This window comes from Myxocyprinus asiaticus, chromosome 40 (assembly GCF_019703515.2).
Source record: "Myxocyprinus asiaticus isolate MX2 ecotype Aquarium Trade chromosome 40, UBuf_Myxa_2, whole genome shotgun sequence".
Taxonomy (NCBI): Eukaryota; Metazoa; Chordata; class Actinopteri; order Cypriniformes; family Catostomidae; genus Myxocyprinus; species Myxocyprinus asiaticus.
In genome coordinates this window covers 26,638,084-26,656,078 of record NC_059383.1, presented here as the reverse complement: position 1 = coordinate 26,656,078, position 17,995 = coordinate 26,638,084, and the positions used below count along the sequence as shown (strand labels likewise).

Here is a 17,995-nt window from a genome sequence, read left to right as displayed (position 1 = left end):
TTTTAAAAATTCATTAAATCATTTTTATTTTATTTATTTATTTATTTTTGTAGAAAATGCTATAAATGATGATGATGATGATGATGATGATTACTATTATTATTATTATATTTCTGCAAACATGATACGTGTGTTTTAAAGTAGATTGTAGATTTTTACAAGATTTCTCATTTTTATCAACTTGGACAACCTTATTTGTCAATGACCCATCTATCATTTTGTGAACACCTCCAATCCAACGGGACTCTGTTAGGTCTGACTGCTACCTGAAGTTTCCTGGCAAAACAAGGTTTTTATTTACTCAATGCCAATCTGTGAATGAAACTGGACAAATAAACGCCGCAGTGTTTTTCCTCCACCAGGCGGCGATGTTCACCTTTCTTGAGAAGCTGAACTGCCAAAAGTAATTTTTTTGGAGCCCCCCTTACAGTTAATGTATAAAATACCACATACCATTACATTTGGTAAACGTTTGAATGTCCTGAAATGTCTCAATTTAAGTCGATAAACTTTTTAAGCATACGTCTATACACTGTAGGCTAATTTAGAAAAACAATCACAACATGAAGGCCTATAAAAAAAAAAAATCCCTGTTAATATCATAACTTGTCACACTGTTAATCTATATTATAGGCTATTACCTTAACTGTGCATAGCCATATGATATAGGCTACTTTGTAGAACAAAGTTAGCCGATTCAATGCAATTATTGTTTCAGAAGCATTAGTGGGGGCACTAGTTGTGTGTCCATCTACTGAATTATTTTTGTCAAATATATTCTCAGCTCTTTGCCTTGCAGATTACTCTGATTTAACAGAATTGACTGAACATGTGAATTCTGCACGTTGCTTCACTTTACGGGTCTATTGATGACGTGACACCATCACTTTTCGCCATATTTTCTAGCCGCTGTCATGGCAGACTGCAGTCAAACCCTGCGGTACCAGTGTTGGGCACAGCTGATGCTGAAGGGATCATTGTTTGCAGTGGCCCACGGCTTGTATGAGAGTTGAAGAGCACTCTGGCAGGCACCCCCGTTAGTTACACATCTTCCCTGTCTCCGGGGAGAAAACCAAGGGCAAATGAACACAAGCTCACACTCCAGTCGTGTAGTGTGTCCACCAAGGAGCTGGTGTACACGAAGCACCGTGGTACTCAGATTTCACAGCTCATTACGAGGTGCAGTCTGGACACAAGAGGGGCCAAGTCAATACTGCAGTGTCAGAGACTTTGGCTATTTTGCCTCGTAGTTAAGATAGATATTTAACATCTCATTACTAATTGTGCCTTCTGAGGACTCTGAAGGTGTGCTTCTTGTTTAATTGGACGAGCGTCGTTCCACGAGAGCGCGCTTCGCAGTTGTATCACTCCACTTCACCGTGTTGGTGGTTTTACAAATGTTGGACATTTTTATTCATCGTTCATTTTGATTTAGTTTACCGATTCGTTGAGTGACCATTTCTGAGAAGAGTATAGCTGCTGGCATTGCTTCAAAAAAGAGGTGGTCTATCCAAGCCGCCACTGAAGATACAGGGAGCCCCTTACCTAACCATTTCCCTAATCTTTAACCGTGAGTGGAAGTGACACCCCCTTCTGGAGTTGGTGCAACCCCCTCTTGGAGTAACCACACCCTCTTTGGGAGATTCCGCCCCCATTTGAAAGTCTCCAGCCTGCAGCTATACATACTTGCCATTTCTGTAGATTGCATATTTATTCCAGTAGGTGGCAACAAATAAGCATCTTTTATGTTATGAGTAAGTCTTTCAAACATTGACAATTAGTGATTCGTAAAAAACACTGAAACAATCGATGAATGAGAACGATTTGTTCAAAAACATTGATTCATATATAAAGGAAACACCACTAGTTTGAAACAGAACACTGAGAACATTGCAGAGACCGAAGTTGTACAAGATGCTTTTGGCTTTTCTTTTTATTACTTTCGCTATTCAAAATGCACAAACTATCTCGCCAATTTTTGTCTGAAACATTATTTATTATTATTTACTTCTATGAAAATTAAACATGATTACTACAGTCATGCCATGGTTACTAAAATATTACTATAGTAAAACCATTACTAAATGGATACTACAGTATTACTATTGTAAAATCTGTTAATTGCATCAAAACCATGATTTCAGCCAAAAAAACACGGTTACTACAGTCACAGTACAATAGGTATTACTTGTAATACCATGGTTAATTTCTGTAAGGGTTTTTTAATTAACTTTTGTATGTAAAGGATAATGTACAGTCAGCCGGTTGTAATCGCAAAATAAACCCTGACAGAATGATCAGGATCAGGTCTTGTAGGCCTATCATCCTGAAGGGGTTTTATTTTTGCAATAACAACCGACTGACTGTACATTATCCTGCTTATTACATTAAGCAAACAAATATATAAATGGACATAAAATATTGTGTTGAAATAATGTAATTATGTGAGAAGAAATAAATGGCTGAATAGCTGAAATTCATCTCCGGTTTGTGTCAGAGTTCTGTTATTATTTATTTTGTGAAAATGGCCACTTGACTCGTCGTTATCCAGCCTATAACAAGGCTACTTGCCAAATAAATAAATAAGTGGACATGAAACATTGATTTGAGTTGAAATTATTTTATTAGCTTACTTGTAGATATCGCACTGTGATCCGAGAAGCAGGAAAGATGACCCGGATGACCGGTCTGATGCATCATAATCCCCAAATGTGCGGTTGTTACTCTGAAATATCAGATCGCTAGATGGCGCCATTGACCAATCAGAATCGAGTATTGCAGAGCCGCGTGTGGGGAAAAAAAGCAATACACTCGCAATCGTGCTGTTGTTCCATATATCTCCATGGCTGTGATTACCTGCGTGACTCCCTTGCAAAAAGTAACCATGGTTTTATAATAGTAGTATTGCAATAATCATGACTGCAGTAACCTTTTTTTTTTTTTTTTTTTTTTGGCAGAAACTGTGGATTTACTATAGTAATATTGCAATAACCATGACTGTAGTAACCATGTTTGTTTGTTTGTTTTTCTTTGGCAGAAACCATGGTTTTACTGTCGTAATATTTTAGTAACCAGGAAACATGGTTATTTTTTTTCTAAAGGTCCAGGCCACAGCACTCTTGCTTACATGATATTGCTTAAAGGTGCACTCAGTAACTTTTTATGTATGTCGTCTTGGACTTACACTGACACATAGTGGCGTGGATGCAGCATCCTTCAAACACAATAGTTTTCAGTTACCGATTACATTGTAAAATTCACTATTCATAGTCAGCCATGATTAAATTAATACACGAGTGAAAGTGTCCAATATCAGGGCTGTTACTGAAATTAAAGGAATATTCTGAGTTCAATACAAGCTCAATCGACAGCATTTGTGGCCTTTTCTTCGGGTGGCAAAAATCGAGGTTACAGGTTGGGTTTCTCTCACGTTTTCAAAAGTATAGCCACAAGACATAAACAATTTATGTGTAAACATGATTTTAGAGTGATAAAATCGCTTACTAACCTTTTCTGTGTAAAGTTATAGCCAATTTTCCAACTTCGCTTCCATGACGATGTAATGTCAACAAACCCTAAAACCATAAAATGACTGGAGAAATTACAATTCAAACAACTTCACAACTCAAAAAATACACCACTTTTAACAGAAGAATTAATGTAAAGTGAAAATTATATGCCTCAAATTTCTGCCTTTAATCCCTCTAAAAATTAGCCACATTTACTTCCATTGTAAGTGCTTCAATGTAACCCAGATTTTTGCTTTTATTTATTTATTTATTTTAAGAAAAGGAGGAACGAGTCAAAAATTATTTTTGTGCTAATCAACATTATGCCACAAATGCTGTCAAGTGAGCTTAACTTGTATTGAACCTAGAATATTCCTTTCAGTGAGAAGTATTCAGCTGGTCATGTGATTCTAACATGGCAGCCCCTATGAGGGGACCCTCTCCATGTAGAATAAAACAGCTTTTATAAGGTTATTGATATGGCTGGAGTGTTCACCTTATGAGAGTAATCATGATTTTATGCATATGTTTCAAAATTACTATACATTTCTTTCAGAGTGCACTTTTATGTAATAAAATCTAAGAACTTTATGAGTTTTTTTTTTCTTATTTTACTTTTTCTATTTTAATAAGTGTTGTGTTTTAGTGCGCTTCTTACATAATGTGATGACTAAGTAATAAATTATTGAGAGTTCAATAAATAATCTTCGATTCATGAGACATTAACAAATAGTCTCTCTCTCTCTCTCTCTCTCTCTCTATAAAATTCAGACTAGAGTGATACATTTGCTGTCTTTATGCCCACTGCTATACTTCTTGGAGTCTTTAGAATCAGAATCAGAATGAGCTTTATTGCCAAGTATGCTTACACATACAAGGAATTTGTCTTGGTGACTGGAGCTTCCAGTGTACAACAATACAAATACAATACAAAAACAGCAGTAAGACATAGATAATAATAAAAAATAATCATACACACACATACATACATACACACAGGTAGTGCAAATCTAATACAATCTGTTATGTACAGTGCAAATGTTTTTTGTTATTGTTTGTTTGTTTTTTGTTTTTTTCCCAGAGGAATGAAACGGCAGAAAAGGTTGGATGTGTTGGATAAATATAAGAAAGGCTAAACTGTGTACTGCACATACATATTGCTCAATGAGGCAATTTAACTGTTCATGAGATGGATAGCCTGAGGGAAAAAACTGTTCCTGTGCCTGACGGTTCTGGTGCTCAGAGCACGTGTAAACGTACCCTAAAGTACGTAAAGACAACGATGTACTAAAAACGGAAAAGTTTTTCCTTTGCGTTTTTGAAAAGTTTCGCTTACAGACGACAACGTTGTCAAAACGATCCCCGTTCACACGGATCCGCGAAAACGACTAAAAAGGCTGTATTATGCATGCCTGGCCAGTAGTAGGCAATGTAAAGAAACACTACGCGCCTGCGCACATAAGCATTCTTCCACAGAGCGGTGAATACAAACAATGAAGATGGCGAAAGCATCGAACAATTTTGTTTGGACGGACGATGAGGTTGCTTTATTACTACAATTACTTTGCTGGAGAATAGTCAATAAACTCAAAATCTTGAGCAGCACAAACACAGTCCTGTGGTCCGCCATTGTAGTTTTGAATGTCTCACGCGTTGTTTTGAAGTACTCGCGCGCATGCCTATAGACTGAACTCATTTTTACCATCATTTCTCCTGCCTTCTTCGTATTCCCCCTGCTTACACTTGTGCTGGTAGGAGAGTAAGTTAACATAACAAGCTGTTGATGTTGACTGGTTTTGGATATCATACAGAACTCTGATATATGGATATCTTCTGACGGAGACAGAGGTCTTGTGTACACTGGATCTAACATGCATTTTCACTGCCTCATGTTTTCATATTCTAAGCATATCACTGAATACTGTCATGGCATCACATCTCGGTCTATAGGCTATATACATAAGCGGTGGGTGAATGAAATGCAGGGTAAAGGTACATCAAATAAAATTAAGTAAATAAATAAATAACATTTAAAATACAAATACATTTTCCCCATCTGAATCCATACATTAATTTCAAGATTTTCAAATTGCAGGTTCTGCTAACTGTACAATGTTCACACTCCATACAGAACACTCCAAATGAATAAATTGTTGATTATTGTTATTTGCACAGACACCAGTATTCATACTGATAATTGTACATCTCAAATTGATGCCTATCAATCCATCATTCTTTATATAACACGTAACACGCGTGCGCATGACGTCATCGTTTTCACAAATTCGTTCATGCGTTTTTGTGTGTTTACACGAAGACGATAACAACATCATTTAAAAAAAACTTGCACTTTGAAACCCGTTTTCAAAAGTTTGCGTTTTCAGGCCCCAAAACGCCGTTGTCGTGTAAACGAACAGCCAAAACAAATAAAAAGTTTTCCGTTTTTAGTTGAAAACGTTGTCGTGTACAGGTACCTTGAAATAAGCAAATGCCAAAGTAAATGTTCATTAACAGATACAGGGCGGAGAAACGCAGTAGCGCCTCCCACACACGGTTCAATAATCGCTGGACTGCAAGCCTGTCTACTCTCTGAACTTGACGAAACTTCAAGGTAAACTTGGTAGACTACTAAAAAAAGTTATTTGTACCTCAATGTAATCGCTCAATGACATAATCGCTCTAAAATGAACTACCCCAGGACGTCGAAATCTGAAAGGCTGTCACGGAGAATGAACTCTTTCATTTGACACCAGACGCAATTACAAATGGACAGCACGCGCATGTTTATTTATGGAATAATCACAGGTAAGATTCACCATTAATGATGTATTTGGGGAGAAAAAAAAAAAACAGCTGTCATTATAGTGTTTTGCTGGGAGCCGGGTTATGCCCTGTAAAGCAGCTAAAGGTCACCTGTCAACGCGCTTCCTTTGACATTTTATGACACTATATTGTACTGTATGAAGCTCTCGCAGTTGCATGCTTTACGTTCTCTTTATTTCCATTATGTTGTGCCTCACAGTATGACATCAAGAGCGGGTGCGTCCTTACTTTAGATGAGTGCCTGAATTTTTCATACTGCTGTGAAAGTTTCTATTTTTAGAAACGCAAGTTATGCAGCCCATTAGAAGTCCTATTGGTTAATCATAGAGGGAGGCATTTTAAAGGGAAACCACAATCAAATGTCACCACTACTATGGGTGTATAAACTTTGCATTGAATCCTAGAAAGCAATCTGAGATCAGAGTTGTGGATTTGTTTCCGAGACATGCATGGTTCCACCTGTGATTTGTTTGTTCTGTGACCTCAGCTGTTGCCCTATGCAAATGCACCCAGGCTGAATGGAATACCACAAAGGCACCGGCAAATAGGAATGTGTCCTGCGATCCCCATGACAACAGCAGCAACTGCACAGGTAAATAACACTGGCAACCCTATACCTGTTCTTCCCAGTTCTTGTTAAATTAACAAGGCCAGCCTGCAATATTTTCAGTATGCTGTGCTTTCAAGATGCCAGCTCATACTGAAAACATATTTAGAAGCTGTGGTGGGGCTTGCGTATAACTGACATTGGGTTTCTCTCACTTTTGGCAAAGATATGAGATGTAACACTGTGTTTTTGCCCCTGCTGTGTTAAATGGGTTTCCCCTGGGCATGACATGAAAGTCTTTAAATCCTGGCCACCTGCTGAAGAGATAATAGTACACTGAATTAAAGGATTTATTCATGGCATGCAAAAAGTTTCATTGGTGTTGTCAGACTACCACAAAATTCTGGTGCATTTGTGTAACATCTTTGAATATATTATTGTGCATTCCATGGTACAGTTGATGGAAAATTGACTATTATAATATTTGAGCTTCTTATTTCCACTCAGGAGTGAATTTTTTATTTTTTTTATTTTTTTTTGGCTTTTTGCTCCTAAGCTCAAGTTTAGCATCTCTGTATTGCAGGTAATCCTCTCTGACTGAAGTGAGGTCAAGTTACATGTAGCCAGAGGTGGTAATTAGATCCTTTCCCATTCAACTTTTAGTTCATTCTAAAGTCTGAGCTCAGGTTTCAAGAGGGCTGTTTTTATAGACTGGTTTTATTTCAGTCCTTTGAACTGAGTTTGGCCCTTACAGTTTGCTTCTATAATGACACAAAAGATATTGTAAAAGAGTAAAAAGACAATAGTGTGATAATCTGTCCTGCAGTTTCACCATGGTTACGTTTGTATTGTTACCCTGAGTGTTTTTCTCACCCATTTTGTGCTTTTTCATGGTTGAATGTGTTGTTCTGCATCATAAACTTTATTATTATCACTTGAAATCTGGACAGATTCAAACAATGACCACAGGTGGAGTGGGCACTTCTCTAAGTGTCCAAAAGAATACAAGCATTTCTGCATTAATGGTGTGTGTCGTTTTGTGGAGGAGCAGAACACTCCTTCCTGCAGGTGAGACTTTGATCAGCTGTGGACCTGCCCATCTCTGAACCAATCAGAGCTTAGAAAAATTATGCATTGAATAAAGCACTCTGTAATGACAATTGTTTCTTTTTTTACTTTTACACAGATGCGAAAATGGGTATATTGGCTCTAGGTGTGAATATCTCGATATTAATTTCCGAGTAGGGGAAAGAAATAAAATAGTCATCGCATGCGTAATTTCAGGATTGGTGTTTCTGGTTCTGCTTATTGTCTTCATATGCATCTGTACACAGTGAGTGATGTACAACATTAATATCTTTTATAACTAAGAGTACAGTACCTTCGAAGGCATGTTTAGACTCATTTTTCACCCCAAAATGAATATTCTGTCATCATTTACTCACCCTTATGTCGTTCCAAACTCGCATGACTTTCTTTCTTGCATGGAACACAAAAGGAGATATTTCTTGTTTATATCCAAGCTGCTGTTTTCCATTCAATTAAATTGAATAGTGTCCTTGGCTGTCCCCATCCAATTTCATTGGTTGGAGAAGAGTAGCTTGGACATTCTTCTCAATATCTCCGTTTGTGTTCAAAGGAAGACAGGTGTGGACCGAAACGTGTGAGGGTGAGGGAATGATGACCAAATTTTCATTTTTGGATGAACTTTGATGTTTTACGTGATATTTTAGTAAAAGTAAAAGATCATATAAAAGGTTGTCTTTTTGTTTCTGTTCACAGTAAACGATATAATCCATGTAGAAAGAAGAGGAGAAAAAAGGAAACAAGGGCTGAAGTTGAGAAGCTCAGTTCACTAACTGCAAATGAATCTTTAACAGCTCCTGTTGACACATCCGACATAAATACTGTATGAAGTAAGTACTGAATACATTAAACATCCTATTGCCAATGGTTATTTCTTCTTTCAGTTCACACTAACTACATAGTACAATATGGTCACACACTGTTAGATCTTGGAAAACCTTGCAATGGAAAACCAGTGTTTAGTTTCTTATTAAACCAAATATACACTGATGGCCAAAAGTTTGGAAAAATGTACAGATTTTGCTGTTTCGGAAGGAAATTGATACTTTAATTCACCAAAGTGGCATTCAACTGACCACAAAGTATATTAGGTCAATATTAGGTCAAAAATGGCAAAAAAGAAACTCTAGAAACTCGTCAGTCAATCATTGTTTTGGGGAATGAAGGCTATACAATGCTTGAAATTGCCAAAAAACTGAAGATTTCATACAAAGGTGTACACTTCAGTCTTCAAAGACAAAGGACAACTGGCTCTAACAAGGACATAAAGAGATGTAGAAGGCCAGATGTACAACTAAACAAGAGGATAAGTACATCAGAGTCTCTAGTTTGAGAAATAGACAACTCACATGTCCTCAGCTAACAGCTTCATTGAATTCTACCTACTCAACACCAGTTTCATGTACAACAGTAAAGAGAAGACTCGGGTGCAGGCCTTATGGGAAGAATTGCAAAGAAAAAGCCACTTTTGAAACAGAAAAACAAAAAGAAAAGGTTAGAGTGGGCAAAGAAACACATTGGACAACAAATAATTGGAAAAGAGTGTTATGGATCTTAACCCCATTGAGCTTTTGTGGGATCAGCTAGACTATAAGGTGCGTGAGAAGTGCCCGACAAGACAGCCACATCTATAGCAAGTGCTACAGGAAGTGTGGGGTGAAATGTCACCTGAGTATCTGGACAAACTAACAGCTAGAATGCCAAGGATCTGCAAAGCTGTCGTTGCTACACGTGGAGGATTTTTTTGATGAGAACTTTTTGAAGTAGTTTAAGAAGATCTGAACATTTTTTTCAAATTGTAATAGTAATTTTTCACATTATTAATGTCCTGACTATACATTGTGATCAGTTGAATGCCACTTTGGTGAATAAAAGTACCAATTTCTATCCATAAGAGCAAAATCTGTACATTATTCCAAACTTTTGGCCGCCAGCGTATATGCAAATTAATTTGTATGTCGCTTTGGGAGAAATGTGCCTGCAAAATGAATGTATTTATATGTACAACACACTCTTAAACTGCCATATTCAACTCATTTCAAATTATTAATTTTTACAGTTAAATGATTAAAAAATTGTCATTACTAATTGCTTTATCATTAAAGTTTTTTTTTTTTTTCCCCTTGGGACACAAAGGCTCAAAAATGAGAAACGCACCAGAAAAATTATCATAAATGTCTGTGCGCTATATGCAGGTTCTCCGATGCCATGTAATCTTTTTTGTGAGAAACAGATCTAAATTTAAGTCCTTATTAAATGATCAGCTTTCCCATCTGTTGTAACACAAACAGTCAGATCCCGACCTGCACCTTGGGAAGCGTTGCAACAACTTTGATGTCAGTGATAACAAATCTCATTGGTTCTCGCATGTCTTGTGACCGATTGCAACATTTTAATATTTGGATGTATATTTTTAAATAAGATGTGATGTCTTTATGGAGATGATTTCAGAAGACTTTAAATGCATCATGAGTCATTTAGAACACTTTTATCATGCATTTGTTGTCATTTTGTAACTCTATTTGTATCTGCTTATTACATCTTTTATGTTGTTGAGAATTGGTTAGGTTAAGGCATAGGGGTGGTGTTAGGTGCTCAAAAAAATCTAATTACATTACACTATTATATAAAATTATTTAGACTAAATTTACATGTCTTTTACATGTTTTATATTGTTGATAATTGGTTAGGTTTAAGAATGAGATTGGGTTAGGGTACCTAAATATCGATATGATTATGATAGTATAAATAATGTAACTAAAATAATGTATTTTTTAAGTATAATAAAACATTATTATAAAATAATTGCGGTTAAACAGGCAATAATATGCAAAAATGTTTGAGCCTGTGATGGAATCTTCCGAACTGAGGAGAGACCGTTTTGTCCGTTATGTTTTCATGGTGCCTGAAAAACGTCACCGACATCTCACTAATGAGACTGCCTTGAAAATTAATTTGAGCATTCTTTGAATCAGGATACATCCATCGTTTGTGGAGCACTCAAGCTCTGGAGATTCATCTATAAAAACTACATGACATCATATTTTAACATCATACAACCTTTCCCAGTTCAACCTTAAAGGAATATTCCGGATTCAATACAAGTTAAGATCAGTTGACTGCATTTGAGGCATAATATTGATTACCACAAAAATCAATACTCGTCCTTCCTTTTCTTTAATAAAGCACAAATCTGGGTAACACTGAGGCAGTTACAATGGAAGTGAATAGGGGCCAATTTTTGAACATTAAAATACTCACTGTTTCAAAAATACAGTCACAAAACAAGACACAATATGTGTGTAAACATGATGTTAGTGTGATTAAATTACTTATTAACCTTTTCTGTGTAAAGTTCTAGCCAATTTTACAACTTCGTTGCCATAACGATATAATGTCAACAAACCCTAAAATTACTAAACATTACAACTTTACAGCTCAAATAATACATGGGTTTTAACAGAAGAATTAATGTAAGTGCTTTTATAAAAATATAAGCTTCACATATATGTTTAAACCCTCCAAAAACTGGCCCCATTCACTTGCATTGTAAGTGCCTCACCGTAACTCGAGTTTTGCTTCTTTTTTGTTTTTAAAGAAAAGGAGTGATGAGTCGAAACACATTTTTGTGGTAATCAACATTATTCCACAAATGCTGATGACTGAGCTTAACTTGCATTGAACTCAGAATATTCCTTTAAAGCGCCAGAGCAAACCACTTTAGCCCTAAAAAGGAAAGTATGGAAACAATAAGTGTCATTTCTGAGTGTCCATTTTGACACTGTTCAGAACCTGGCTGTCAGTCTGACAATATGTAGCACCAAAAATGAATTGCTGCATCTTACTTTTAGTTCTAAACAAAGTGTTTAGATCAAGTACAGTAGGTTTTCGGGAAATTGTTCTTATTTGGCTTTGATTTTTTATGATTAAAGACCAAAGTGTGAAAATAAATGGGTGTAACAATCTATTTGTTTCAGTGAAAGAGTGAAGTGGACCTGCCAGGGTTGGTGATGTCCTGATTATGGTGTGAAATGGGCAGTTGTTCTGGATAAGGATGACAGCGGTGCTTTACCGTAATCCTGATTGGACTTTAAATGGACTTGGGAGATGTGGCTTGTCAGACAACCTTTGCCGATCAATGTGCTACTGTTTACCACAATCTTCACGCAGTAACTGCCTTGCTGGTAAAAAAAATAAAGCAAAAGAAATTGAATTTGGACTTTTCAAAAAAGACGATGGAGAACTGAATGCACTGTATGTTCCCTCAGTATGGATGCAATGTGTAGACTTTATGCTTCATAACTCAAATATATGACCAGTTGGTGTGCAATATATAAAAAATGTAAACGAAGCCCAGCGCCATCCATTTTAGTTTAGATGCCTATTTTTATTTCTATTTCATATGAAGCACGGAAGGTAAAAAAAAAAGTTACGATACAGTATATTGGAATTCATACATGCTTCTGTATTAAAATTAAGAATAAGAAATGTATATATACATAGTATATGTGTTATATTTACACATTTCTGGGAGTAGTCCTCCCAAAGTTGTGACTATGGTAAAACCTCCTTGGTTGTATGGTGGTTATCTTAAATGTATCATAGCTTGATAGCCATGTTTTAATGTAGAAATATTTGCCGAATTTGTTATTTTAAGGACCAAAATCTAAAATCTCTTCACCAATTGCTTTGCTTTATTTATTGTTTGAACATGGAAATATAGAATAATTTTATTTTTGTTTTGTGTTAAAAAAGTATATTGTGCTGAAAATTTTACATTGTAGAAAAAAAATTTCACCATTAATGTGACCTTTTGTCATCATTATTGAGATCTTTGTTGAGAGAGAAGAATTAGCCATAACTGATAGAAAATAGGAAAAAGTTTTATCGTTGTTTGTTTGGTCATACATATACAAAAATATGCCTTTATGTATTTGTTCTTTGTTATTTTGCAACTTTTCTAATGGTGCAGTTTGCTTTTAAAAAAGGTAAGATATTTGTTGCAGGTGCTATTAAGATTTGATCCATTTTATTCTAAACACGAAGACTGTTTGAGATTCACTTCACATGCAAAGTTGTAATTACTTCTCAACATACATAAAATGTTTTTATGAAATGACTCATGTCAGTTGTTTTTGTTACTGTAAATGTTACATAAGAGAGTTTATTTTCAGTGGGGCCTTGAGGGGTTTAAGCATTGGTTAAGTAATGCACTTTGTGGTTTGTAAAATGCTTGCATACTCTTCTGCATATAAGGTGAATGTTTATTTGCCCCATAACCCAATTATATCCTCCCCCAAAGGTGTCCATGGAATGCACAACGGTCCCTAGGTAGAAGAAATTATCCTCCAATCCTGCTTCTAAGAAATGTTCCGACCACTTTATTGGTTGTTTTTTGTCCTAGTTAGGTTATTGCCGTCCTCAGAACTCCAGTCTGTGGGATTATTTCACCTTTATCATGATAGACAATGCTTTGAAGTGCCACCTTGACTTAAGAACTTTTATTACTCATAAGTTGTCAAAGCCTCAGTGTGTGCTGATGCCAATAGAAACTGGCTGATGTGACTAGCTGAGCCAGACCTCGTGTTTCTGCACAGCCATAAATAGATTGCCTTGGCTCAATGTCAGTGATTGGAGAACGACAGGAATTCTGCACCTCATTTGGTGGGATCTTGTGAGGCAGATGTTTTTCCATGATATTTATCAGAGCTGTCAAATGATTCATCAGAACGTCACTAAACCAGACAAGTGTATGCAACGATATCAAACTTGTTTTCTGCAATCCAGTTCTTGATATTTTCAGAGGCAAGAGAGATAAAGATTTTAAAGGCATTTTTCTGGCACGATATGTACAGTAAATGCAGAGATATCTTTTATTATGTGATTATGTGAAGAGTTGAGGCACTTTTGAGGTTGTGTGCTGTCTAGTTTAGTCATGACTTCTTATTCAGCTTTTCTGAGTTTTCCCTAACTACAACAGCAGGAAATGAAAAGCTTAAGGTGTGTTTCAGAGAATTAAATAGGTGACCGATATAACATGCTTTCAGCTAGATATAAGTTTTTCACAAGGGTGTCCCTCTGATCTCTCCACTGATCTCAATTTCTTTGTAAGAAATAAATAAAACCATGGATATATTATATATACTGACACATCTGCTTAAAACTTGATAAGCATATTAAAGGAATAGTTCACACCAAACCCCTTAAAGTTACACTGTGAGCTACTGTAAAAAGATGTAGGTAATTGATAGTAGGTCAAAATGCCAAAAATGACTGACTGTTTGTCAACTTTAGTATTGCACTGTAAAGGAAATATTTTACAGAATTAAATACCGAGGTTTTCAGTTCCTAACAGTATGCTAAATATATCCTTTTGTGTTCGACAGAAGAAAGAAAGTCATACGGGTTTGGAGCAAAATGAGGGTGAGTAAATTACGACAGAATTTTAATTTTTGGATGAACTTCTCCTTTAAGCTTCCTCTGTATTTGATAAGGGACACAATTGTGCAACACCAACTATTTGAAATAATTAAACTTTAAAGAGGACACTGCAGTTTGCAGTATAACATGAGAAGTCTTTGTGCCATCACTAGTAAATGTGCATTTTTTTATGCACTGCAGTGATTAAAGGAATAGTGCACCCAAAAATGAAAATTCTCTCATCATTTACTCACCCTTATGCCATCCCAGATGTGTATGACACTCTTTTATCTGTGGAACTAAAATGAAAATTTTTAGAAGAATCTTTCAGCTCTTTTGTGAATGGGTGCCAGAATTCTGATGCTCCAAAAATCACATAAATCAACATAAAAGTAATCCAGAAGAATCCAGTGGTTAAATAAATGTCTTCAGAAGCAATATGATAGGTGTGGGTGAGAACAGATCACCTTCACATTCTTCTTCTTGTGTTTTTGGTGATTCACATTCTTCATGCATATTGCCCCCTACTGGGCAGGGAGAAGAATCTCAAGCAAAAAAGGACTTAAAGTTTCTCATCCACACCTATCATATCACTTCTGAAGATATGGATTAAAACCGGAGTCTAATGGATTACTTTTATGATGCATTTATATGATTTTTGGAGCATCAAATTTTTGACACCCATTCACTTGCATTGTATGGCTAAAAGAGCTGAAAAATTCTTCTAAAATAATAATTTGTGCTCTACAGAAGAACTTCATTTGTCAGAGAGGTTGACCAGAGTGCAACACAAGTTATATATTGCTTTTGTAGCAGGTGGCAGAGCTCTGGTCCATTTGGCAGCCTCCAAATTGTGTGGTTTAAACCTGGTTCTTTATATTATTCTCAAAGTCTTCTGAACTAATCTTGGCATGGTCTTAAAGGTGAATGATGTTTCATTTCTGTTTAATTTAGTGTGTAACATTTAGCATATGGGACTGAATGGCAGCATGACTTGTTTCTAACTCATTACATAAGGGCAAAGATAGACCTGCAACCTGCATGAGGCATTCACTATGATCACTGATGATCAATATAGTAAGGTTGGGGAAAAGAAATCAACTAATCACACGGTTATTTCAGACGTGGTTGCGGTGCTGTTTTCATGCAGTGATGTGAAACGGTTCTAACTGTAGCGTGTAACTAGAATGTGTGTTGAATGGGTTAGTGACAAATAATGACAGAGGTGATGAAAAAGAGAAACATTATACAAATCTATAGTATACATACGTGTCAAGTTTGTAGAAGTGTAATCTTTCTATCCAATTAGGTTTAATTAATTTTTGAAAAACTTTTTTTCCATTTCTACAAAAAATAAAATAATAATAATAATAATTGAATGACTTTAAAAATGTAATGTGGTGACACACATCAAGTAAAGGGTATTAAAATACTTTTCATGCACTTTGAATACATGAGTGTGTACACAACTTAAAAAAAGTTGTCAAAATATTTTTCAGTCAAGAATATCAAGATGTTTTCTCAGGGTTACTCCATATGACCTGAACTAAATGTGCTTTATCATATAAATGTCAATGTATATGATATTTAAAAAAAAATTTGAGGGTCTGTTTTTATTTTAATGTTTTTTTTTTTTTTTTTTTTACACAACCTGACTTTGAATTGGTGGACAAATGCTGGAGAATAAGAAATATTCTTAATAAAAATAATATAAGAAATATTAATAAAAGATTATTCTGCACTACTCAAGCCAACATGTCTTCTTTCAAAAATGTCAGCTTTTAATAAGACATTGATTTTTATTTTTTGTCTCTGGACAGTTACATCACATTTTTTGCTTTAAGCCTCGGGAAAAATATCAAAGTGACTTTAAACTTACTTTAAACATAATTAAAAGCATGTTCATCCTAGAAGAGATGTATTCAAGTTATTCATCTGTGTGAATTGCATCTTTAATGTATTTTTGAGAAACTTAATATATCCAGACAAATGAGCATCACGTCGTTGACCCGAGTAAGAAGTCAAACACAATGACTATTGGTTTTTGATGGGTATTTACTTTTTATAGACTTCTTTTTTGTTTTTTTTTAACCAATTATGTGAATTAGCAGGAAATCTTTTGGAATATTTAAGCAAAAGATTTACAAAAATATGCTTTCTTATAGCTTTTTGTTTAGCTATTTTAAACTCTATAGTTGGTAAACAATGTAGCCTTTATAAATTTCACCCAAAAATGACATTTCTGTAATCATTTACTCAAACTCATATTGTTCCAAACCTTTTTAGACTTATTTTCATCCATGGAACACAAAAGGGGATATTCAGAATGTTAACCTCAGTCACTATTCACTTTCACTGTATGCCAAAAAAGATGCAATGAAACTGAATATTGACTGAGGCTGTTGGTCCCTAACATCCCATCCAATATCTCTTTTTGGGGTAAACAGAAGAAAGAAATTCACACTATGGCAGCAAAAATAAAGCAAGCAAATACTGTTCAACAAGGGTTATCTAAAATCTTTTTACATTTTGCAGAGAATAAACTCAAATGTTTATGTTGAGTGTCTTGAAATTGCAACAGTCATTTGAATACATTGCTGAAAAGTTTATGATGGACTTTGTTATCTGGTATTATATTATCTGTTTCTTAGCTTGAATAGCTGTGAATATATTGACTAAGGTGGTGGTGGTGTGATTTCATATACCGAACTGTACTGAACTGTCACACTTTATGCTAAAAGAAAAATCCTGATTAGATGAACACAGTGCTATGCTGAATAAAAATCATTCTATTTGTCATGCTTGACCATTTGTTTGTTTTCATAGAATACATTTCAGGCAATTTAGATTAACTCATGAGATGTATGCACTACTATGTACCGTATAATTTGAATGGCTTTAATTTGAAGGATTTGCACTGTTTAATATGACAAAATAATTGTCTTTTTTTTTTTTTTTTTTTAAACAAATATGTGAACGATAAACGAGAAGTACATCCGAATTGTTGTAAAGGCATTTAAGTATATATTTGATCAGAGTATAGATCTGTTTTAGTTTGATGTGTTAAAGAGCAGTGATCACCAGCATGGTAGTTATTTCTAATGAATATTGGTAAGCACGGGGAACAGGAAAAATATGTTTTTGTGTCGTGAACCACCAGGGAGCATTTTTATACACATCCGTCACACTTTCACTTAATTACGAGGCTGTTAGCTTCGGAGTTGACTTTGTATCCGAGAAGCTGGGGATGTATTTAATTTGCTACTCATTAAAGCCTTTACAGCTATCATATTCACATTTGAATTACCCACTTTAGTCTACACAGTGACACGTTGCACACCCACAGATGCATAACTTTAACTGAGCTATTCTTATTTCTGCCAAGGAAAGAATCATTGACTCATTTATGTGGCAAAGATGATCTTTGTTTACCGAGAAAAGAGAATGAGACTGGATCGTACTCTTTTGTTAGCCCTGGTGTCTGAAATATACCTAGAGATTATATAGCTTGTACTAGTATGCACCCTATTGTATATTGTAATACCAAAACCTGATTTATCATTGTGGTGCATTGTTAGCACCCTTCTCAGTGAATGGTGAAATGAAACAG

General features: G+C 35.5%; 1 protein-coding gene across 1 annotated transcript; it reads left to right on the top strand.

Annotated features, from left to right (window-relative positions):
* Nucleotides 1-5,992: 5,992 nt before the first annotated feature.
* Nucleotides 5,993-13,084, top strand: btc (betacellulin, epidermal growth factor family member). Its single transcript, XM_051681705.1, has 7 exons — nt 5,993-6,120; nt 6,208-6,314; nt 6,820-6,924; nt 7,830-7,947; nt 8,066-8,212; nt 8,662-8,795; nt 11,943-13,084. Exons 2-6 carry the CDS (start codon nt 6,275-6,277, stop codon nt 8,792-8,794), a joined length of 543 nt encoding a protein of 180 aa, XP_051537665.1. The 5' UTR covers nt 5,993-6,120; nt 6,208-6,274; the 3' UTR covers nt 8,795; nt 11,943-13,084.
* Nucleotides 13,085-17,995: the final 4,911 nt, after the last annotated feature.